We start from the raw sequence: 24,124 nt of genomic DNA, 5'->3' as shown, positions 1-24,124 counted from the left end.
TTTAAGGTCCACTTCCAGAGAAAATCCCAGAATGCAGTTCCCTCTACATGCCTTTGCGCTTCTCCTCCAGCACAGTGTTGAGGCTGCCCAGGGGGGCTAGCTGCAAGGCGAAGCACAGGGGGTGGATGCTGATGCCCAGCAGAGAGACGATGCAGGGATGCAGCAGAGAGTGCAGCATACTGGCCTCCTGGCGAAACTCAGAGAAGCTCCGACAGGCGTCTGCAGAGTGCAGGTGTTTCAGCATGGTGTCTGAGGCGAGAAGGAAGGGAACCAGAGGAAGCGGCAAAGATTAAGAGGATGCATATGGGACACATAAAGAACAGATTTGTGCCACAACTCACCCGTGGATTGCATGACTTGATGTGAACACTGCACAGTCATTTTGTTGTACAAACCAAGTTGAGTTGTGCAACATCAAAAATAAGCTTAAAAAACCCATGACATCATTTCATAGAAAACTACAAGAGCATGCCTCTGCACCTGAATCTCTGCTGGAGGCCTGCTGTCGACATTTCTTGAAGTGGAAGCGTTTGATTGCCACCGGCTGCTCCCGGTACCGGGCTCGGTAAATAATAGTCCCACTGCCACCCTGGCCAAGGATGTTTTGCTCCTCCTCAGAGTACTCCAGCAAGGCACTGTCCAGAAACAGCCTGACATAGAGAAAGAAAGAGAGAGAGGCTTATAATCTAAATGTAAAGGGCACGCAATCGTTAGAACAAAGATCTATTGCATCCGATATCTTACTCTTTACCACACCTGGAATATTTCATCTAATGAAAATACACTAAATTACACCATGTACACACTAATGTAGTACAACATTAGTTCACAATTCTAATTATTTCCATATACCCAACACTGCCTCCCATTGAAATAGTCATGAAATGATTATTAACCAATATTCAGATATGAATGACGATGAATTGAAAATAAAGATAACTAGATCCAGCGTTGGAGGCGGGACCCTGTTCATTCCTATGAGAGTTTGTCGGTGGCACATTGTCTTTCAGTCAGCAGCGACACACAGGAGCTCTCTCAAGCTAGGTACCCATTCCCTCACAGCACAATACTAGCCTAGACCTGTCCTGGCAAGCCTCCTGTGCACAAAGGGGAGGACTTGCCCCTATCGATGCTGTGCCACTCAACAGGGCTGCATGTTACACGCTGGCTTTGTCAGGTTCCTTTGTCAGGAAAACTGCTCAGCACATCACCAGGATGGAGCTGCCCTCCATGGAGGACTTCTACACAAGGTGGTGTAGGAAGAAGGCCAGTGGGATATTAAAGGACCCCCATCACCCCAGCAACAATCTGTTCTGTCTGCTGCCGTCTGGCAGACGGTACCGCAGCATCCGGACCAAGACCACCAGATTCAGAGACAGTTTTATACCACAGGCTATAAGACTGCTGAACTCCTGAGCTCTGTGAATGTCTACTCACATCTGTTTATAGTACACACACACACACACACACACACACATATATATATATATATATATATATATATTATATTATATTATACACATCTGCCATACACATCTGTTTATAGTACACATATCTATATATTATACACATCTGCCATATACATCTGTTTGTAGTACACATATCTATATATTATACACATCTGCCATATACATCTGTGATACGTAATATATGCATCTGTCCATACCTCCTCATTCAACAGTGTAAAGTATTTAAATACTTTCAATGTATTCCACATATGTATATATTTCACATCCTCAAATCTTTATTGTTGTTATTGTAAATATTTTTCTCTCTTTTTGCACTATTTTATTTATCTTATTTGCACCATGTATGTTGAGTTGTTGGAGGAGCATGGGATATAAGATTTTCATTGCCAACATATACGTTGTATATGCTGTGCATATGACCAATAAAACCTTAAAACCTTGAAACCTTCCCTGTGACTGTCAGGGTTGGGGAAACTGGACCCAAGTGCAGTAAATCAAGGGGAAGCAGGTAAGGGTCAAAAACAAAAAGCGAGCTTTATTCAAAAGCTGTTGATGAAATCACGAATCAAGGGAGACACAGGACATGAAAAACACTTAGCTTCAGACATGAAGGGCAACAGGCAGGTAACATGGAAGGGATCAGGGAAGAAATGACGATGACCGAACAACAGACAAAAGGGAAACAGGGACTAAATACACATGGGTAATCTCAAGATGAGAGAAAGCTGGAAGGGGGAGGAGAAACACAGGGGCAACAGGTGAACACAATGATGCAATCAGGCACAGGAGGGAAACGCAGACAGGAAGTGAATCTTAACATGACACAAGTGGGGAAAACATTTCAAAATAAAACACACAACACAAGGACATGACAGATACGAAACAAGGATCATGACAGTGACTGGCCAGCCTGTTCAGTCCTCAGCTGACTAAGATCCCAGGAACAAGAACAGAGCTGCAATATAAGTGAGAATAAGTAATCTTGTATTTTTTGACTCAAAATGTGTCGTTTTATACCTCGGCCAAAACAATCGACAAGCAAAAGTGAGATACCCTCCACTTCAGAATCCACCAGTGAAAATGCAAGTGGTGCCATCAAAGCTGCAGCGTCACTTCAGACAGCCCTCAGCCACTTAAAAGACAAACCAGATGAATACTTTCAACCTCCATCCGTCCTCATGTGGGAGTGTGTGTGCCAGAAGGTAACTTTCTGTCGGGCTGCATGCCTCTTGAACCTCGAGAAGTTGAGAGACTCGTGGCAGAGTGTTGAAGATATGCAGCCTCTGTCCTCTGTGGAAGCGCCAGCTTTTAGAAAGCTTGTCAGCCAAATCCCCGTTAACACACCAATGACAAGGTGAGCTAACGTTGCCATAGAGACTCGTTCATATACAGCAGGTCACAGGGCCGTGCAGAGGCTCCACTAACATGTTATTAATAACACACAGAAACTTAATGTTACCTGCATCACATATTATTTAGCCCACTTAAACTGAGCATGAGTTTAATTTCTAGCTCTTTTCCTAATTTCAGTATGTACTGCCAGATACATAGATAGCTTTAATTAATGAGCTTAAAGCCATACTTTTGCGGTTATTTTGGTGAAAGTAACTCAGAGTAACGCAAAAGTAGTGTAACGCATTACAGTTCAGAGACAGTAATAATGTAATGTAACTTATTACTTTAAAAAGACAGTAATAAGTAATATGTACTGTATTACATTTTAGAAGTAACTTGCCCAACACTGATGATATGATAGTGGATAATATGATAGCACAAGCCTTTGTCTGGGTATACACACACATCAACAGAAAAACTGAGATCATATCGGAAACATGTTTATAATGTCCAGAGGCCGACTGATATCAGTAAGTAAAATGAAATGGTTTGATTACCGTGAGGGGAAGTCAGTCATGAAGAGTTCTGGAACCAGTTCCTGCAGGCGAACTGGCTGCTCTGGGTGCTGAGGACAGAGGATGTGCTCCTTCTCCACTGCAGCCAGCACACAGTCCTCCATGTTAAAGTAATGAAGCCCTGCAGCCCCCCCACCTGCTTCCCCTGCTCCCTCTTCTCCCACCTGACCTACATGCTTGGCTTGCTTCTGCGGGCCCAGCGAGGCACAGAGGGGACAGGGGGCATACTGCTCCATGAGGAGACTGCCGTCACTCTCACTGGCAGTCAGAGCTGCAAGAGGACACGTTTTTGAATACAAATGTCAACCAGACAAATGGCAAGACAAACACTTGAATAGTCAGAAACTGACAGAGCACTGACCGGGGAACCACTGATCGATCAGAGAGTTCACGTTGTCCGTGATGAAAGCCATGGCAGAGAAGTCTCTGCTCTCTGAATGGCAGATGATCTTTATCCCTTCGCTCTTCTTCCTCTTCCAGTTGACATCTGATGACTCGACACTGCAGAAAAACAAATGCACATCTCTTTTACTGAGTTATATCTGCCTTCACTACCTCACCTTTCAACATGAAGTGTTCTCCCTGCTTACATTGAATTCATTTGAGATTTTCAAACAGGTTTTAATGTTGCAGTATGTGGCTCGTACACTAGGCGTTTAGAACAAATTATAGCACTAAGAAAGTGATAGATATGAGATAAGAACACTATGGGGGATCTGTGGCTCAGGAGGTAGGAGTTTGTTGTCCAATCAGATGGTCGGTGGTCGATCTCCAGCTCCTGCAGTCAATATGTTGATGTGTCCTTGGGCAAGATATTGAACCTCCAACTGAAGCTCCACACTCTTTAACTCCTCACTAATCCCTGCCTGCGCTCTGACCTGAGGTAGCCTCCATCGAAAGTGACCAGCAGCCCCTCCTTCCAGTAAATGGTTTGGCTGCGTCGGACTCTGAAGGTGCTGCACCGGTTCCTCTGCTGGGTTCCAGCAAAGCTGTAGATCACAGAGTTCCTGCCGCACTGGCTCCTGGTGTTTCTTTTGGGCTCAAAAGACTGTCACAACACAGCATCAGGTCATATAAGAGGAGTGTACGTACAGAAGGTGAAAAATTACGATCAGCTGCTCTCTGTACCTGTAGGTCCATCTGTGTGAGGCTGATGAGCATCCTGGCAATAAAGCGCTCCCAAAATCCAGCAGGAACAAAGCTCATCCTGACCAAACGCTGCAGGGTGTTGTAGGTCTGCTGGCGAAGGCCGTGGATGTCCAACGCAGGCTTGGGGGGAAGTAGGTGGGGCAGCAGATAGCTACACCAAGGGAAAAGGGAAAAGGAGAACTCAATTAAAACTAGAAAAATATGTGAAGAAACTTTAGATGTGCTTGCTGCTAGTGCCAGGTTGTGTGTGGCTCAACATCTCAACCCATCAGAATCAGAATCCAGTTTCTTGCCATGTACTTCTATACACACAAAGAATTAGCTTTTGTGTATAGTGGTGAGAACACAAACAATCTAAGAAAATAAGGTAAAAAACGATGATAAAAAAAGTATTTTTAAGAAATAATTAGGCATTTATAAAGAAAAAAGACAGGTATTTACAACACATTTCAATTCAAATATACATAAGATAATCAAAAGCTAAAACACTTAAGACAAATGAATATTTGCCAATATATGACATACGAGTGGTTTATATTTTCAAGTGGAGGGCTGTGCAGACCTGTGTGAAGAAAGTTTGCATTATTTACCCATTTCACTGTAGGGTTTCTTTCAGAGTTTTTCTTTGTCCGATGCAAGGTTCTAAGAATAGGGCGTGCCATGTTTGTGTTCATATTCTGTACATGCTGTAAAGTCCCCTGAGACAAAGGTACAATTTGTGTTTTTGCATTTGACACCTTCACCATGATTACCCAGTGAGTTCTGCTAGGTTAAGTGGTTCTGAGGAAGTTCTGCATGATTACCAGAAATGCATGGGTGAATAGAATTGTGTGCTGGAGATTCTGGGACAGGATTTGCAGCAAAAATAAATAAATCCTAGGATAGTACCTCTTCTGAAGACATATTTCAGAATGTATCACATGACATTTTCCTCAAAAGACAATGTTCTACCTGTTGTTGGCCACGGGAAGAGCAATCTCAAACTTAGCCAGAAACTGGAAATACTGTTCCTCTGTCTGCTCGGTGAAACCTGTCCCTACCAACAGCATCTGCAACAGAGACCATGGAGAGTCATATAATCATTAACACTCTCAAATTCCAGTATGTACCAGTTCACCAGTACTATTTCTCACCCTGAGGTCTTCAGATCTGATCACTCCATTCCTGGCGACAGAGCGCGAGGACTTGAGGTGCATGATCTTCTCCAGGCATTCTGACAGCCACACAGGACACAGGAAGTAGAGGGTGCACAGGCCGTGGCTGGTGTCAGGGAAGTGCAGCAGGGCCCCCGTCTCTATCAAGAAGCTGATCGCTGGATAAAGTGTAAAACAGAGGAGAGTCGTTCGCATGGTGTTGACTTACGAATGGTGTGGTGGAAGGGAGAATGTTAATACACACACACCAGCGCATCGCTAAGCAGCTAACTGCTCCAAATGTGCAAACACACACCCAAGCTCCATATAACAGCTTGTTTGTAACTGAACACCAAGTGTGTGTTCACGGGTTCAGGGTTACGTTTTCAAAAACTTATAATACACAGCATTTGCCTAAAATATAAAAACCGAGTTTAGAATCAAACAGAATCCCTTCTCATCTTTGCGTGGGTAATTCTGCAGAGAGCGCTTTTTGTTTGTTTGTATTGGGATGTTTCCTGCCATCAGTGAAGAGCATTAAGGGTGTGTGACCTACCCAGTCTTCATAAAACTGTCCCTTGTCACTCTGTGGCAGATATCGAGATCCCTTCCGCTGTTTCTTCACTATTTTACTACTGTGCTCTCTATCTCGCTCTCTCAGTTTAAAAACAGTCACTGTCAAAGCTACCTAATATATCTCTAACCAGTAAGTACTATACAGGTTACATGTTCAGTCAACAACTCAGTAAACACAGAACCATGAACACTGGGAAATTAGGGCCTTGTGCAAGATACAACTCGCTGGTTGAGTATTTGCAAGTGATATCATCATTGCAATATTCAACAATGTAATCAACGTAACATGTCTTCCTGATATTGTGCAGCGCTAATAAAGGTCATTCCAAAGTTGTCTTTTGTAAAGGGTGAATAGCTTTGACTGGCTTGATAATACCAGCTACAGAAACATCCAGGAGTCAGCTCTTTTAGCTGGAGCATTGCCAGAGTATCCAGAGACTGTTCACACTGAGAGAAAACAAAGACATGCTGAGAGGAAACTGCATATTAAAAAAAAACATATAGGAACAAATTCCCAACTTCACTGCATAACAATAAAAGGTGTTAATCTGTGGAACCACTGTAATGATGAGATGAAATACTGTGCAACTTTATTGAAACTAAAAAAACGATTGAAATTTTAAATGGTTATGAGCAGGACCGATGATTTCCCTGTATTTTTTGTCTTTGACAATTTTTTTGGTTTACCTGTAAAGATCATTTGATTATTATTTGATTAAAAAAAATATATATTTGTACAAAGAGATGATTTTTATTTTATTTTTTAAAAAGGATGCAAATATCACGACAGCTGACGACCATGCACTGAACTCTGTATGACTTTCGATTAGGAATGTTTCCTGGAGGGGGTTGAACTACAAACATTTCTATGCTTCATCTTGCCCCTTTTGAACATGAACTTTATTTTTTTACCTTGTAAAAACATTTTTGTTAAAATGGTCAATAAATTGACGTAAAAAAAATTGATTAGAAGAAAAAATCCTTTAAGGTTACAAACAAATACATGTCAAGCTAACAATCTATGTGTTTGCATAAGAAAACAAAGTACCAGTCTGAAGGTCCTCATAGTCTCTGATGTCACTCTCTGGGTTCTGTTTGAGGATGTGATCCAGCTGAGCTTCAGTGATGTACTGGACTTCTCCTTCAGTATCCCTCTTCTGCTTCTCTGCCAGCACTGCATCCTGAAGGGTCAGGTAGCTCCTGGGGATCTGGTGGAGGAGACCAAAGTACAATCTGTTTTAGAATAACAGAATAAAGGTTTTATCTGCCTGGTTGTTTTGAGTCTTTTTGACTAAATAGTTCCTGAAACTAACCATAAGAAATGCTACAAAGGAGAAAAAGTTATCCTAATACTATTTCCAGTTGGATATTTGAAATGACCTACTAGTTAAAGAACACCTCAGATGTTCACATTTCAAATTAAAGTGAGGGAAAGATGGCTGACAGTTTGGATCCCATTCCAACATATGGACTGGGATCGTCGCTTAAATTAAAGCTATGGCATTGAGGATGGATGTGAGTCTGCAGGCAGCAGATAACACTGGAACTGGGATTTCAATGGCAATTTTTTATATTCTAATGCAACAGCTACAGTCAGTACTTTGACTTAAATATCACAACTTTAGCGATTGACGTTAACGTTATTAGCGCCATAGTTCAGATGAGAGCAAGTATTCCCCTCAGGCCTGCATTACTTACTGACCGGGTCCCATCACTGATGTATTAGCCGTCTCATTTAGCCATTTGTTAGCAACCACTGTTTTTTCACTCTAGAAGCTTGGGACATTTACAAGTTAGGTTTAAATGAGGTATTCAAATGCTGTGGATCAGAATATGGAAATCTCTTCGGTGTGTGTAAACCACAGACCTTTGCCTGGCATCTAACTAAATGTTTTGAGGTAAAAGGATGTGGAAAAATGCTGACTCATTTCCGTTTTTTAGGAAAGACTACTGGACCACTCTGTGTGCTTAAATAGACTAAAAGAAGAACAGCCCACATCCAAAGGGTATTCAGGTGTCTGATGGTTGAAACGCAGGCTCTGGTCAATCCACGTCCCGATGAATAATACTCATTTCAAACTGTGTGTGTGTGTGTGTGTGTGTGTGTGTGTGTGTGTGTGTGTGTGTGTGTGTGTGTAAAGATATCCCTCTCAAAAGAAAAATGTTCAAGGTTATATGGAATCGTTGTTTACTGATCATTTGAATGGATATCATATTTCTTAATAAAAATATTATTCCCATGGTAATACTGTAAAGCGGCAGAAACTGCTCTGGGATCACTGTTTGAGAATTCCTAGCCTTGGATGAGACACAGTGCTTAAGATACCTCTGAGAAAAGCATTAACTCGTGAAATCACCCTGGAAGCACACCCTGACTTCAACTGAGAGGCAGCGAAAGTTGAGCAGAACAAAAATGAGAATATCACCAAGCTCAAAAGGGAAGAAAAAGGCTGAAGCCTTGTGCCCTATGAGATGAAACCTGGATATTAGGTCGGAGAAATAAAAAAGAACCAGAAATAAGCCCATGACCTTATGATATAATAGAAATAGAAATAATCACATTGTTACAAGAATAATAAAACCTGTTTAAACTGTGAACCAGATCTCTGGATAAAGCCTGGCGGCAGGTCTGATTCACAGCTAGTGGATCTCATACCAGCCATGCATCCTGTCTAATGTCATCAAGCCTGTCTAATAACTGATGGACCCTTCTCTTGAATTCCCGTAGAGGGTATGATACAGCTCCCTATAAAACATTGAGTTACTGACCTTGTTTGTAATCCCTCTCGAAATATCATCTTTGATTGCCTTTAGATAATCTCTCGTTCATAATTAAGATTATTTCTGGCTTTATCTTGGTTCAATTTACCAAAAAAAGGGAACACACAGACACACAGTGTGGAGCATCATCACTCACCAGTCTGCCCAGCAGCCTGCTGCCACAGGCTAAACTGCTGCTGCTGTCCCTCATGGAGCCAGAAACCTGGAAGAGCAGCTTCTTCAAAGCCTCCAAGCCCTCCAGAGTCCTACAGGACACCTCACTACACAAACACACACACACACACACACACACACACACACACACACACACACACACACACACACACACACACACACACACACACACACACACACACACACACACACACACACACACACACACACACACACACACACACACACACACACACACACACACACACACACACTCAAAACACTGTGCAGACAGGTGCTCTGTCAGGCTAATAGAGGGTGATGCAGCATTAGCGACTTACTGCAGGTGTTTCCAGGTGATGTCAGGGTATCCGGAGGCTCGGGCCCCTGACGGGGATCGGCAGAGAGCCAGCACGTAAGCTCTCAGCGTGGCCAGTCTCTCAGTGCGAAACTTGGTGTCGATGAGATCCAGATGTGTCCCCACCACCACCACAGCAGAGTTGGGTGCTCGCGCCTACCAGCCACACACACAGCACGTTTATGAATATGTGTAAAAGAAAACAATAAATGAAAGTTGAAACACTTGTGACAAAATATTTACGTGGTGTCCAACCTCTACAAAAGCTTGTACTCCTTTGCTAAGTGATGATGTCATCTTCTGTTTAATGGACCCAGTATCTGGAGGATCTGTGTTCAGGTGGACGTGATCTATACGAAGTCTTTAATCATCTAAATATTCAGATCTGTTGCCTCATATGAAGGGCCGACAGTGGCTGTAACGGAGTGCGGTCGTCTTTTAACCAGAAGGTTGTGGGTTGGATCCAAGCCCTGCAGTCAACATGTGGATGTGTCCCTAGGCAAGATACTGAACCCTGAGTTGCTCCCGATAGCCAGCGGTGTGTGAGTGTTAGCTTCCCTCTGCAGGAATAAGGTGTGAATGACTCGTAGGAGGGGTGGAAAAGACCTGAGTGCTATATAAGCCCATTTACCATCATATTAATTTTCAGTGTTTTACCTTATATAACACCAATTCAATATTACAATGAACACAGATTCTGAGGTTTTGCTAACATGTAAACCGAGAACCAGCACCTTATCGTGGTGGAGAGGTTTGTGTGCCCCGATGAACCTGGGGGCTGTGTTGTCTGGAACCTTGTGTTCCTGGTAGGGTCTCCCATGGAAAATTGGTCTCAGGTAAGGGGCCAGACTAAGATTGGTTCAAAAAGACTCCATGAATAACACACTTGGAAGCGAGGATACCCGGCCCGGAGGAAGCCCGGGGTCCCCTTCTGGAGCCAGGCCCAGAAGGAGGACTCGTCAGCGAGCGTCTGGTGGCCGGGCTTGCCACGGAGCCCGGCCGGGCACAGCCCGAAAAAGCAACGTGGGCAACACCTCCGCTTCTCCGTCCCGCGGGCCCACCACCTACGGGAAACAACGATGGGGTAGGGTGCGCTGCCAGAAGGGTGGCAGTGAAAGCAGAGGGTCTCGACGGACCAGACTCAGGCGACAGAAGCTGGCTTTGGGGACGTGGAAGGTCACCTCTCTGGGGGGGAAGGAGCCGGAGCTTGTGCAGGAGGTGGAGCGTTACCAGTTGGATCTGGTGGGGCTCACCTCTACGCACAGCGTCGGCTCTGGAACCTTACTTCTGGAAAGGGGTTGGACTCTATTCTTCTCCGGAGTTGCCCAAGGTGTGAGGCGCCGAGCGGGTGTGGGGATACTCACAAGCCCCCGGTTGAGTGCTGCTTTGTTGGAGTTTACCCCAGTGGACGAGAGGGTCGCCTCCCTACGCCTGCGGGTCATGGGGGGGAAAACTCTGACTGTTGTGTGTGCTTAAGCACCAAACAGCAGTTCCGAGTATTCGGCCTTCTTGGAGACCCTGAAAGTGACCTGTATGGGGCTCCTGAAGGGGACTCCTTAGTCTTGCTGGGAGACTTCAACGCACACGTGGGCAATGATGGAGACACTTGGAGGGGCGTGATTGGGAGGAACGGCCCCCCTGATCTGAACCGGAGTGGTGGTTTGCTACTGGACTTCTGTGCTAGTCATGGGTTGGCCATAACAAACACCATGTTCGAACATAAGGATGCTCATAAGTGTTCGTGGTACCAGAGCACCCTAGGCAGAAGGTCCATGATCGATTTTGTTATCGTATCATCGGACCTGAGGCTGCATGTTTTGGACACTCGGGTGATGAGAGGGGCGGAGTTGTCAACTGATCACCATCTGGTAGTGAGTTGGGTCGAGTGGCGGGGGAAGCCTCTGGACAGACCTGGTAAGCCCAAACGTGTAGTGCGGGTGAACTGGGAACGTCTGGAGGAGTCCCAAGTCCAGGAGGCCTTCAACTCACACCTCTGGCGGAGCTTTTCAGGCATCCCTGTGGAGGCTGGGGACATTGAACCAGAGTGGGCGGTGTTCAAAGCCTCTATTGCCGAAGGTGCGGCGGAGAGCTGTGGTCTCAAGGTCTTAGGTGCCTCAAGGGGCGGTAACCCTCGAACCTCGTGGTGGACACCGGTGGTCAGGGAAGCCCGGATATGTCATCCCTGGGTACTCCTGACGCAGTTGCAAGGTATCGACAGGCCCGAAGGGCAGCAGCCTCAGCCGTGGCCGAGGCAAAGCAGCAGGTGTAGGAGAAGTTTGGAGAAGCCATGGAGAAGGACTTTCGGTCGGCACCAAAGTTGTTCTGGAAAACCGTCCGACACCTCAGGAGGGGGAAGCAGGGAACCATCCAAGCTGTGTACAGTAAGGATGGGACGCTGTTGAACTCAACTGATATTGTGTTAGGGCGGTGGAAGGAACACTTTGAGGAACTCCTGAATCCGACAACTCCGCACTCTATGTTAGAGGCGGAGCTGGAGTATGAAGGGGGATCAATTCCAATCTCACGGGGGGGAAGTCACTGAGGTAGTTAAACAGCTCCACAGTGGCAAAGCCCCGGGGGTGGATGAGATCCGCCCAGAAATGCTGAAGGCTCTGGGTGTTGAGGGACTGTCATGGTTGACACGTCTCATCAACATTGCGTGGAAGTCGGAAACAGTACCGAAGGAGTGGCAGACCGGGGTGGTGGTTCCTCTTTTTAAAAAGGGGGATCAGAGGTCGTGTGCCAATTACAGAGGCATCACATTGCTCAGCTTCCCCGGGAAAGTTTACTCTAAGGTGCTGGAAAGGAGGGTCCGGCCGATTGTCGAACCTCAGATTGAAGAGGAACAATGCGGTTTTCGACCAGCTTTTCACTCTCGCAAGGATCCTGGAGGGGACCTGGGAGTACGCTCATCCGGTCTACACGTGCTTTGTGGATTTGGAGAAGGCGTATGACCGGGTTCCCAGGGAGATACTGTGGGAGGTGCTGCGGGAGTATGGGGTGAGGGGGTCTCTACTCAGGGCCATCCAATCTCTGTACTCTCAAAGCGAGAGCTGTGTCCGGGTCCTCGGCAGCACGTCGCACCTATTTCCGGTGAGGGTTGGCCTCCGGTGAGGCTTGGCCTCCGCCAGGGCTGCGCTTTGTCACCAATCCTGTTTGTTATATTCATGGTCAGGATTTCGAGGCGTAGTCGTGGGGGAGGGGGTCTGCAGTTTGGTGGGCTAAGGATTGCACCACTGCTTTTTCAGCACTCACTGGATCGGTTCGCGGCCGAGTGTGAAGCGGCTGGGATGAGGATCAGCACCTCCAAATCTGAGGCCATGGTTCTCAGCAGGAAACCGATGGACTGTCCACTCCAGGTAGGGAATGAAGCCTTACCCCAAGTGAAGGAGTTCAAGTATCTCGGGGTCTTGTTCTCGAGTGAGGGAACAATGGAGCGTGAGATGGGCCGGAGAATCGGAGCAGCAGGAGCGGTACTTCAGTCGCTTTACCGCACCGTTCTGACGAAAAGAGAGCTGAGCCAGAAGGCAAAGCTCTCTGTGTACCGGGCCATCTTCGTTCCTACCCTCACCTATGGTCATGAAGGATGGGTCATGACCGAAAGAACGAGATCGCGGATACAAGCGGCCGAAATGGGATTTCTCCGCAGGGTTGCTGGCATCTCCCTTAGGGATAAGGTGAGAAGTTCAGTCATCCGGGAGGGACTCAGAGTAGAACCGCTGCTCCTTCGCGTTGAAAGGAGCCAGTTGAGGTGGTTCGGGCACCTAGTGAGGATGCCACCTGGGCGCCTCCCTAGGGAGGTGTTCCAGGCACGTCCAGCTGGGAAGAGACCGAGGGGTAGACCTAGGACCAGGTGGATTATATCTCTTCGCTGGCCTGGGAGCGCCTTGGAATCCCTCAGTCAGAGCTGGTTGATGTGGCCAGGGAAAGGAAAGTTTGGGGCTCTCTGCTGGAGCTGTTACCTCCGCGACACTGACGGAAAAGCGGGAGAAGATGGATGGATGGATGGATGGGTAAACAATTACGAATGCTGTGCATTTTTGTATCTATCAAGGAGGCCAGTTACGATGGTCATTCAGAAGAACATTTACACAATGTCTTTGGAGATGGATGATCGGTATATCGATATATAGTTTTATTACATAGAGGATGGATGTGAGTCTGCAGGCAGCAGATAACACTGGAACTGGGATTTCCTTAGCAATTTTTTATATTCAAATGCAGCAGCTACAGTGACTACTTTGACTTTAAGTACTACAACTTTAACGATTGACGTTAACCTTATTAGCGCCATAGTTCAGATGAGATGATTCCCTCCCCTCAGGCCTGCATTACTTACTGACCGGGTCCCATCACTGATGTTTTAGCTGTCTCATTTAGCCATTTGTTAGCAACCACTGTTTTTTTCACACTACAAGCTTTGAACATTTACAAGTTAGGTTTTAATTATTTAAATGCTGTGCAGTGTCACAAACAACATCAAATTTCACAGGTTGAAATAACACATTTCAAACTCAGTGTGTGCGCGCATGTGAGTGTGTGTGTGTGTGTGTGTGTGTGTGTGTGTGTGTGTGTGTGTGTTAAAGCTACATTTCACCTCTATGTTGAGCAGCCATGTCTGCAGATTGGCCACCGCCTCCTCTCCAAGAGCCAGGTTCCAGATCACGACGTACAGGGCCTTGTCAGTGAAGAAGCACTGGGTCACTGTGGACATGCTGGCTGGACCCCCGATGTCCCACACATTGAACGCCACTGAGTCCCTCTGTGCGACAGGAGACAAACACTGAGTCTGCAGAACGGGAGGGAGAGTGAATACACGAGGACCTCACTGTCTCGATAATGATTTAACAAATACAATACAGTTTGATTTGAATCATTGTGTTCTGGAATGTGTGTGTAATGACTGCTGTGTGCATGAACTGTGTGTGTTTTCTCACAATGTTCTTGCCTCCATTGGGGTTGTCCAGTTCCCAGGTGGAGGTGGAGATGCTGCATTCTGTGGGGGTGAAGGGGGCCGCCTTGCCGGTCTGTAAAGCCTCCAGAAGGGATGTCTTCCCCTGTCTCGGTGGACCAATCACAAGCATCTTCAGCAGCTTACAAGGGGCGGCCTTTCGAAGGTGTGCCCGGAGGAAAGCCAGGACCGACACAGGACCTGAAACACCAGAGAAGCACTTTGCTTTCAGGCCTGTTGAAAACGAGCAATTATTAAGAAACCAAGACATTTGAAGAAGCACATTGTATACTGCTCTTCAGAAAACATATTTTATGTTCACTATTCTACTTTGTATGACTGCTGTCTCTGTGGTCATTCTTGCCACCTCTATGAACCTCCTAGTAATAAAACTACTTTGTGGATGTAGGTGAAGCCAGGCCTTAGTTATATGTTATTGGATTATGAAGGTTATTGAAAGGAAAACCTTTTTGTAGACCCTATTTTGTAGGGCTTTGCTTGCTGTTATCATCCCAAGACATTAACAGGTCCTTTTCTACCTGGCTTCCAATGTGAGTGGAGGGGGACAGAATACACCGGGGGCTTCAGCAGTCCTTCAAGCACCCTTCACATTCAACAGCCAACAGACAGTTCCACAATACCTTCTTTTCTGACGTCCTGGGGGACATTAGTAATGTTGAGATCTTCAGTGTCCAGCTGCCACAGGCTGGACAGCTGACTGAGCTCTGCAGGAAGCTCCCGGATTCTGGGATTACTGTTCAGAGGAAAAACATGTCTCAAGACTTCACAGCTACCTACCATCCAAAGGACTTCAGTTGCATTATCATTCCTGCTTTTATTCGAAGCGACTATTTAGAAATCACAGACTTTCATTCAGTCTACGATGGGTTTCAGCAGGTCAGATCAGAAGGTTTTTTGCAGCCCGATGATGCTGTAGTTTATAACTTCCTTAACAATTCAATCTTTGTGGCTGCTGCAAACAGTTGGAGCAGGAGGCCTCAGACCAGCAGGGGTCCCTGAGACTGAACCCAAAAGCAGTGATCATGTTCCACATGTCAATTCACTTCCTATGGTGATCGGTGTTAACACCCAACAAGCTTTTCATAAAATAACATAAATATATACTTTATAAATCCCAAATTGGGAAATAAAACTTAAATTTAGAGTATCCTATGTTTCTAATTTTAAGTAGTAGATTGCTGTATTAAACCATACTCTGTATATTTTAAATGATTAACCTTTCAGTTTATTTGAATATATTTACAGTTTATAATTCTTTTTTTTAATTCAATTGTTTTTTAATTCTATTTAAACTCATGTGCAATGGGCAGACTCACTTGGAGAGGTAGAGCTCAGTGAGGCTGTGCAGACCACACACTGACTGGGGAACACACTCCAGCTGGTTATCATTCAAGAAAAGCACCTCCAGCGAGTCCCGCAGAATCATGGGAAACTCTATGGAACACACTGCCAAGACAGAGCCATGCTCAAACACAAACAGCAACTACAGACACGTCATAACAATGGAACTTATATGGAAACTGGCTTTGTGCCAACAAGGAAATAACAAGTAAGCAGCATAATACAAAAAGTGGGGAATTATGTCAAACATTATGTAACACTGACAGCACACAGAACACTGAAGCACAACAATTTTATCAGAGGACAGAATCACTCATCAGGTTAGTTTGAGCTATGAAGTCAAAGATGGTCCAATTCATCCGTGTCATCTGGAGGCTGGGAGCTAGTCGTGTTTTATTTTGCATCATCGCTTGACATTTTCTCATTGTTGCTTTTTAAAGAGTCACAAAATGTTTCATGGTTTGATATTGAACTGCAACACAGACTTTTAGACTCCACCAGTCATCACACATCAGTGAAACAAAAGGCAAATATAGAGAGCTCAGAAACAATTAAACATGGTCTCAGTTTGAGGAACTATTGCAAGGACAGGACAACATCTAATATGTAAATGTACGTAATGGTTACGGTCACATAAGACAGGGTAATTGCACAAACAATGTAATAATGTGATCACAAATATTATTTGACTTGATCAGACTCAGATGATTTGAATGCATGTGATGCAGATGTACCTGGCTCTGGGTCCCTCCTGTTCCAGGTTGTCAGGAAGGCCAGCTTCCTGGATTTTGGCCCCTCCTCTGTTCTAAATAGACCATTTTAAATTAAGGTTAGGGTTAGTAACAAGTGCAATGTCTAAAGCAGTAACAAAAGGAAGTTAAAAATACTAATCTATTTGTAGGCAGACACCAATACGAATTGCAACCCAGTAAACTGCATGTTTGTTTTTTTTTATATCTGCCAATTTTCCTTATAAATTATAATCAGCAAGACGTTTGGTTTCGAGTTTTTTTCACTAGATTTAGGAATTATCCGTAGATATCTTGACACAGACAGGTTGCTGTGATGAACGATTGCTCTCACAGGACCATTATGAGCTCCAGTAAGATGGGACCAGCTGGCAGTGTGTCTGTGTGTGTGTGTGTGTGTGTGTGTGTGTGTGTGTGTGTGTGTGTGTGTGTGTGTGTGTGTGTGTGTGTGTGTGTGTGTGTGTGTGTGTGTGTGTGTGTGTGTGTGTGTGTGTGTGTGTGTGTGTGTGTGTGTGTGTGTGTGTGTGTGTGTGTGTGTGTGCAGAGCCTACCTGCCCAGCTTGTTCCTGGATAGATCCAGGGTCCTGAGCCGAGAGCACTTCCACTTACTGGGGGCAGGGAGTGTTTCTATGTGATTCCCACACAATCTCAACGACACTACAGCCTGATGGGAGGAAGAGATGCTTAACTGCACATTCACACATTCATGTCTGCTCACTACAGCTGTTTCTCCAGTCAAAGGAGCAGCGAGGAGTGGCATTGAACAAAGTATGTGTGTAAGTATTAGACAACGCTTTGAACAGCTTCAGCTCCCAGAAGAGCTGTCTCTAGATATATGCTTACATCAAAGTAATGGTTGTGTAGTTGGTCCTCACAGAAATACTTATTTCATCTACATTTAAATGTGTCAGAAACTTAATATAAGCATTCCCTGCTCTACTCCATTTTTCGGGCAAGTGGCACAATAGAGGTGATGGATGCGCTGGAAATCAGCATAAGAAGCATTAGCCCTCTCACACCGCAGTATTCGACGCCCTGCTCTTTATACGAGTGCATAAACCACAGCCGGGACGACAGGAATACGCACACAGATCGGCTCACACCCAGCAGTCTTAATGCTTTTGTAATCATATTCATTCATGAATGTTGGTTTAAAGGATAGATTTCTAACCATTAACTGCACTGTTGGTCCACATACACACCTCCAGCTCAAAGAGATATGAGGGCAGCTCCTTCAGACTGTTGTCAGAGAAGTCCACCTCCTGCAGCTGCGTCCTCCAGAACATGGAGATGGTGTTTGGAAGATTCTCAATGACATTGGAGGAAGCTTTGCATAGCTTCTGCATGGGATGTGACAGAAGAACATGCATTGGGTTGTTTTGGATGACAGTCATTTAATACACTTATCATACAGTTACAGTAAAACCACAAACTGCTGTCTCAGCGACATTAAGCAATTGTCTTCAAAATGAGAGGGGGCCGGGGGGGCCTGTTGGGGACCCACAGATCCATTCTGGTCCCTTAGCAGGTAGTTAAAGAGGCTCTGTAATGCTAATGAAGGTTTGGTCTCAATAAGGCGCACAGACCAGGAGCGTGTCCAAGCTCTCTAATCAAAATGTCTGGAATAAATCCTAATCAGATGACAAATAAATTATACTTTTAAACAATTATATTAAAGGTCTCCTCCTGTAGGGCCATATCTATACAAAACATGTCTGTGAAGTGTTTTGCTCAAAATACCAAACAGATCCCCCATTGTAGCATGCCTCATCCCCCTCTGTTTCAGCCCTGAGTGTTAGCGTTCCTACTAATGTAAACACAGACCATATTACTTTCAAACACTTGGCGCATTGTTTCTGATACAGCACATAGCTTGTTCTTTCTTTAGTTTTTCAGTGGGCGGGACATTGCCAGGAGTTCAATGTAAAGCCATTTTCTGACAGATTGTGATTCTCCTTACACACCGGGTGTGTATAACACATATTTATGTATAAAAACTTTAAAAAGTTAATTTTGCATAATAGGTGACATTTAAAATGTGTCATTAAATGAGCTACATAAGGTAATAACAATAACAAATACGGACTATAACTGGAATATAACATTTTTTAAGCGGCATCATAATCAGCAGATATACCAAACAGGAAGTGGATCATAGCAGTCCAGTTTCTTACCAGAGGACAGGCCCACGGCTCCGGAAAGCTGCTCAGTTTGTTCCTGCACACATTGAGCAGGATCAGGGACTTCAGGCAGTGCAGGACTGCAGTGGGCAGGCTGCTCAGACAGTTATCAGACACATCCAGCTCCTCCAGCTTACGCAGACCAATCCAGTTAGTGGCTGACAAAAGATATACAGAACAGTCAACTTGAAAATCAACCCTGAAACTGAAAGGCCTTTCAGCTGTTGTCATTGGAAATGACTTGGAATTTGTATTGGTAATAGTCACAATGATGGAAAATATATGGTAACCTCTTCTGACATGATGTGTTTACATAAATGTATTGCCAACATGTTGATTAACTATATGGCTCTGGAAGGTGGGGACCACCGCAGTATTATCGGTTTCTCTGGTCTCCTATCCTTTATAGGTATGTGTGTGATACAATGAACATTTTTTGTATTTTATTCTACACTGCCCGGCCAAAAAAAAGGTCACCACCTGGATTTAACTAAACACTGTGATAGAGTGGTTCAGGGAGCATGAGACATCATTTTCACACATGGATTGGCCCCCACAGAGTCCAGACCTGGACCCGATTGAGAATCTTTGGGATGTGCTGGAGAAGACTTTTCGCAGTGGTCCATATCCCATCATCAATACAAGATCTTGGCGAAAAATTAATGCAAGCCAGAAATAAATGTTGTGACATTGCAGAAGCTTGTGGAAACGATGCCACAGTGAATGTGTTCTGTAATCAAAGCTAAAGGCGGTCCAATGAATATTAGAGTGTGAGACCTTTTTTTTGGCCAGGCAGTGTATAAACCACTGACAACATTTCTCTGTCTTGGAATTCAACAGACACTGGAATGGAATGGCTGCCATACATGTAGAGATTGAGAGAGTTGTATCTTCATTTTGCTGTATCTGCTAACAGCCTGGAGATGAGTAGTGACATAGCAGTGAAACATCATTCTTTAATATTATTGTAAACCATAAGCCCCGAGAAACTGGGAAACTGAGCTGGACATTTATGATAAATAAATGACTGATAAATAATCAATATACTTTGGTTGTCGCGCTTCTGATATACAAGCCACTTTGTCAATAACTATCGAAAATAGAACACTGATTTACTGTGTGCAGAAGAAAGGCAGTGTTTGTGGAGGGCCCGACGTGCAGCACACTATGCCTTCTCTTCACTGATAATAAGCTCACGGGGTCGCCCGCTCAATCTCACCTTTGCAAATCTTGAGCTCACTCTTTCAATGGAACACTTTAAAATCTATATGAAATGTTCTTCCTACATACAAATACAAACATATATTTTAAATGATTGGAACATACTGGAAGGAATGTCAAACAGGTCTGTGAGCTGGTTCTTAGCAGCAGAAATTCTCTGGATGTGGGTCAGATGGAGGAGTCCGGACGGCAGACTGCTGAGCTGGTTCTGGGAGAGATTGATGTGCTGTAACCTGGAGCACAGGAGAGAGGGAGGCTCTTTATGATACAAGCAGCTTCTCTTAGGAATCACTCTTTAACCACCTACTCCTGTAAAAGAGAAATGCTTTAACACTGACATTTTGATCAATGGTTTGCCCTTTTATCTTAAGAGAAAGCAGATCAATGAGTTGAATCATGGAGTCCAGTAACAGAATCAGTTTAAGGACATTCAGTCTGGATTAAAAAAAGATTGGAAGCAATTAACATTAAGCTGGCACTTTTTATCAAAAGTGTTTCAAAGTCAGTGCAAACAACCATGAAAATACAAACTCAGAAAAGCAAGAATCCTGAAGGAACTTCATCCTGAAGGTGCACCTGCTTGTGTAGCCTGTGTTAGTCTGAATGGTGTTTCCTATAGCTCTAGTGTTGGTGATGATGTTCATTCCATCTCTCCTGATTGCTCTGCTTTCGCTCTTTTATGCCAGCTTTCAGTCTGGCTCTGGTGATAATGCAGATTGGCTCTGGACTCCATAATAACTTTTACTTATGAGACGGTAAACTTGTGAGTATGAGATAATACTTTGTATGCAATCTGATTCCGATTCTGATGTAGAATATAATCATGTATAGCTGTTAGCTGGCGGTGTGTATTTGTCACACGGTGCCATGTGTACCTGGAGCAGAGGACCTGCTGGGAGCTGGCAGCAGCTGGCAGCTCCTTCAGCAGATTGCTGGAAAGATCTAGAGTCTGAAGGCAGATGAGACCCCAGGGCACCACGGAGGGCAAAGCTCCCAGGCTGTTGGAGGACAGATCCAGGTGGGCGATTCGTGAGGAGACATCCATGAACCAATCAAGCTCCAACCAGGGCAGCTGTAGACCGCTCCAGCACACAGACACAGCCTGCACACAGCAGGAGGGGGGTAAACAGCGTGACTAAAATCTTATCAATTTTAACTCTCATGCAGCATTGTCAAGGCTTTTTAAAATTATTAAATATCCTATGAAAAAAAAGAAGAAAAAATTAACCTATATTAAGATTAACCTAGAAAGCAGGAACGTGTTCAGATATCTACAAATAAGACTTTTTTTTGATATAGAAGAAAAAAAGGGATCTCAGAAGAAGGCAATGAAGTGATTGGAGTGCTGGCTCATTTAAGAAAACGCCCAAAAGATGGTTTCTCAACTATACAGGACTCAGGAGAGTTATTGGCATTCTACACTGAAAATGCAACATACTTAAAAAAGCTCGAAAAGATTGGGGAAAAATGTAATTAGTTTTTTTATTACACCATACATTAAAAATAAACATTAGACAGCAGTGCTGTTGGAGACAATGTGGACAGTTAAAGCACGGGCGGACGTCCCAGTGGCAAGGCAGAGGCCGTGAGCCCCAGGGACAGGGGCGAAGGCCAAGGCTAGGGAACTCTGGGGGGTGTAGGCAGGGCCGAAGACGGGGCCGGAGTCCACAGTGGGGCAACTCTGGAGGACGGGCAGGAGGGGGACGGAGACAGCGGCGGGGTCATTCTAGGGGCCGGGCAGTAAAGTGGGGAGACGCCCCTGGTGGACGGACTCGAGGACAGCGAGACGCCTCCGGAGGACGGGCAGGCGGCCGGCGCAGGCAGCGGTGGAACCCCTCCGGAGGGCCTGGAGGAGGAGGCGGCGGGACCACAGACGAGACAGGAGCTCGAAATCGGCGGGACATGCACCGGCGGGAGCCCCGAGGGAGCAGGCGACAGCGTCGGCAGGACCCCGGAGGGAGCGGGAACAGGCGTTGGCGGGACCCCCGGTGGAACAGGGGACGGCAGGACCCCCAACGGTGACGGATCAGGCGTTGGCGGGACCCCCATCGGAACAGGTCTTGGCGGGACCCCCATTGGTACAGGTGGCGGTGGGACTCCAACATAGCAGGAGCAGGTGTTGACAGGACTCCCATCGGAACAGGTGGCAGTGGGACCCCAAACGTAGCAGTAGCAAGTGTTGACGGGATCCCCACCAGAACAGGTGATGGCAGGACCCCAACGGGGCAGGATCAAGTGTTGGCGGGACCCCTGACAGAACAGGAGCAGGTGTTGGCGGGACCCCCATCGGAACAGGTGACGGCGGGACCCCCAACGGAGCAGGTGCAGGTGTTGGCGGGACCCCCATCAGAACAGGTGTAGGCGGGACCCCCAACGGAGCAGGAGCAAGTGTTGGCGGGACCCCCATCGGAACAGGTGACGGCAGGACCCCCAACGGAACAGGTGCAGGCGGGACCCCCATCGCAACACATGACGGCAGGACCCCCAACGGAACAGGTGCAGGACGCACGAGACAGGCGAGGCTGGAGTCGAACTGACAAATGTCCTTAAATATTCCGACAGTGAGCTCTCGAACCATGGCTTCTCTGCCAATTCCCGGCATGCACGAAGAAGAGCTACATCTTGAGCCTCTTGAAACTGCTTTCCTCCATTCTCCCAAAATACACAACATTTGGTAAGAAAACTCCACAAGAGCGTCGTCAAAACATACTGCTGGGTCCATCTTTGGTTCAGTCGTACTGTCAGGGGGTTGTGGAAACAGGACCCAAGTGCAGTAAAACAAAAGGGAGGCAGGTATGGGTCCAAACAAAAGGCAAGCTTTATTTAAATTAAAGCCGTACTTTCAACCAAAAAATAACCAAACCAACACTAACCAAGGGACACAGCTGGAGAGGGGAGGAGAAAAACAGGGGCAACAGGTGAAAAAAAACTTTTGAAATGCATTTAGTTCATAGAAGGTAAATAACTCCTCCTGAATTGTCTGCCAAAGGTGTTACACCTAAGCTGATGTGTTGTTTGCACGCAGAGCAGAGCAGGACACCGTGGTGCATTCTGCTCCCTAAGGTTTGACACAATCTGCTGTTAAATATGAGATCTCCTCTGAATGCCTCACACTTGATGGTTCAGAAACACATTCATATTCCGCCCCTTTGATTCCAGAATACAGACCTTGTCACCTTCTGTGTTTTTGGTTTCCTGTAGTTTGAGTTTAAGGAGGTGTTTGCTGAAGCCTGGGTGGTCCATCAGGGTGTACGAGGAGAACCCTGCTCCGTTCTGCAGCAGGAAGCAAGATATCTCCTCATTACCTGCAACACAAAACACACAACTCATTTAATGTGTTCACAGTCCCAATGTTCACTCTCTGTCACTGTACTGTTTCATTTCATGGCCTACATGTTTTCAACACATAAACATACTGTCTGGCAGTTGTTCAGCAGGTGCAGCTACAGTCTGGGTTTGTGTATGCTGGGTCATGGTAAAACTGTCATGGCTTCCCAGATGAACCTCTCAGACCTGACAACAATTGGCTTATCAGCACTTTTACAGGTCATAATACTCTACACCCCCTTCCCTTACTTACCGGAGCTAGAGCTAGCACACAGCTCTGATAATTACCCGCCCATAGTGCCTCACATATTGGACAAGAGATGGGACAAATCTAACCCAATATCTGTATTGGGCTCTCAAACAGATGTAATTAACTTAATTGAATATTAATTGAATTAACTCGTAGGAATGTATAATTATGCCTGAGAATATTCCTCTCTCAGTGTATGCCGGCCAAAATGCTAGTAAACTACACTTTCGGGCAAACAGGACACTGGGGGCTGGAGTGAGCCGGACTGACAGCAGGACACGGGGGTCTGGAGTGAACTGGACCGACGGCAGGACAGGGGGCGCTGGAGTGGGCCAGACCGACAGCAGGACACGGGGGGCTGGAGTGGGCTGGATCGAGGACAGGCCACGGGGAACTGGAGTTTAAAGCATGTAGGTCGGGGTCTGGAAGCATGGAGGCCGGGTCTGGAACCAGAAACATGGCTGCCGAGTCACTGCATGGTAGCTTGGCCTTGCGTCTCTTTACAGACTGTTGAAGGCTCTACGGACCTCCAAAGGCCAGGTGGGATCCCAAGAA

At 45.7% G+C, this 24,124-nt stretch overlaps 1 protein-coding gene across 6 annotated transcripts in view; it reads right to left on the bottom strand.

The window, feature by feature from the left end:
• lrrk1 (leucine-rich repeat kinase 1) overlaps nt 1–24,124 on the bottom strand; it is a 70,627-nt gene that overhangs the window by 27,205 nt on the left and 19,298 nt on the right. For 2 of the 6 annotated variants that reach the window (XM_063881642.1, XM_063881645.1), the window contains 22 exons: nt 23,161–23,297; nt 20,868–21,094; nt 20,098–20,225; nt 18,766–18,929; nt 17,794–17,931; nt 17,143–17,255; nt 16,577–16,647; nt 15,818–15,947; nt 15,122–15,234; nt 14,467–14,681; nt 14,127–14,318; nt 9,513–9,685; nt 9,155–9,278; nt 7,286–7,445; nt 5,662–5,840; nt 5,480–5,577; nt 4,508–4,679; nt 4,258–4,427; nt 3,741–3,880; nt 3,362–3,650; nt 481–650; nt 52–249 (listed from right to left, as the gene is read on the bottom strand). In XM_063881642.1, coding sequence (XP_063737712.1) covers nt 52–249; nt 481–650; nt 3,362–3,650; nt 3,741–3,880; nt 4,258–4,427; nt 4,508–4,679; nt 5,480–5,577; nt 5,662–5,840; nt 7,286–7,445; nt 9,155–9,278; nt 9,513–9,685; nt 14,127–14,318; nt 14,467–14,681; nt 15,122–15,234; nt 15,818–15,947; nt 16,577–16,647; nt 17,143–17,255; nt 17,794–17,931; nt 18,766–18,929; nt 20,098–20,225; nt 20,868–21,094; nt 23,161–23,297 — 3,501 coding nt within the window. Of the gene's footprint in view, nt 1–51; nt 250–480; nt 651–3,361; nt 3,651–3,740; nt 3,881–4,257; nt 4,428–4,507; nt 4,680–5,479; nt 5,578–5,661; nt 5,841–7,285; nt 7,446–9,154; nt 9,279–9,512; nt 9,686–14,126; nt 14,319–14,466; nt 14,682–15,121; nt 15,235–15,817; nt 15,948–16,576; nt 16,648–17,142; nt 17,256–17,793; nt 17,932–18,765; nt 18,930–20,097; nt 20,226–20,867; nt 21,095–23,160; nt 23,298–24,124 lie in introns of those variants that run through there. The other 4 variants (XM_063881643.1, XM_063881648.1, XM_063881647.1 and 1 more) reach the window with 4 other exon arrangements.

The sequence above is a fragment of the Eleginops maclovinus genome, chromosome 4 (assembly GCF_036324505.1).
Source record: "Eleginops maclovinus isolate JMC-PN-2008 ecotype Puerto Natales chromosome 4, JC_Emac_rtc_rv5, whole genome shotgun sequence".
In the NCBI taxonomy this organism is placed as follows: domain Eukaryota; kingdom Metazoa; phylum Chordata; class Actinopteri; order Perciformes; family Eleginopidae; genus Eleginops; species Eleginops maclovinus.
This window is presented reverse-complemented; position numbering and strand designations above follow the sequence as displayed.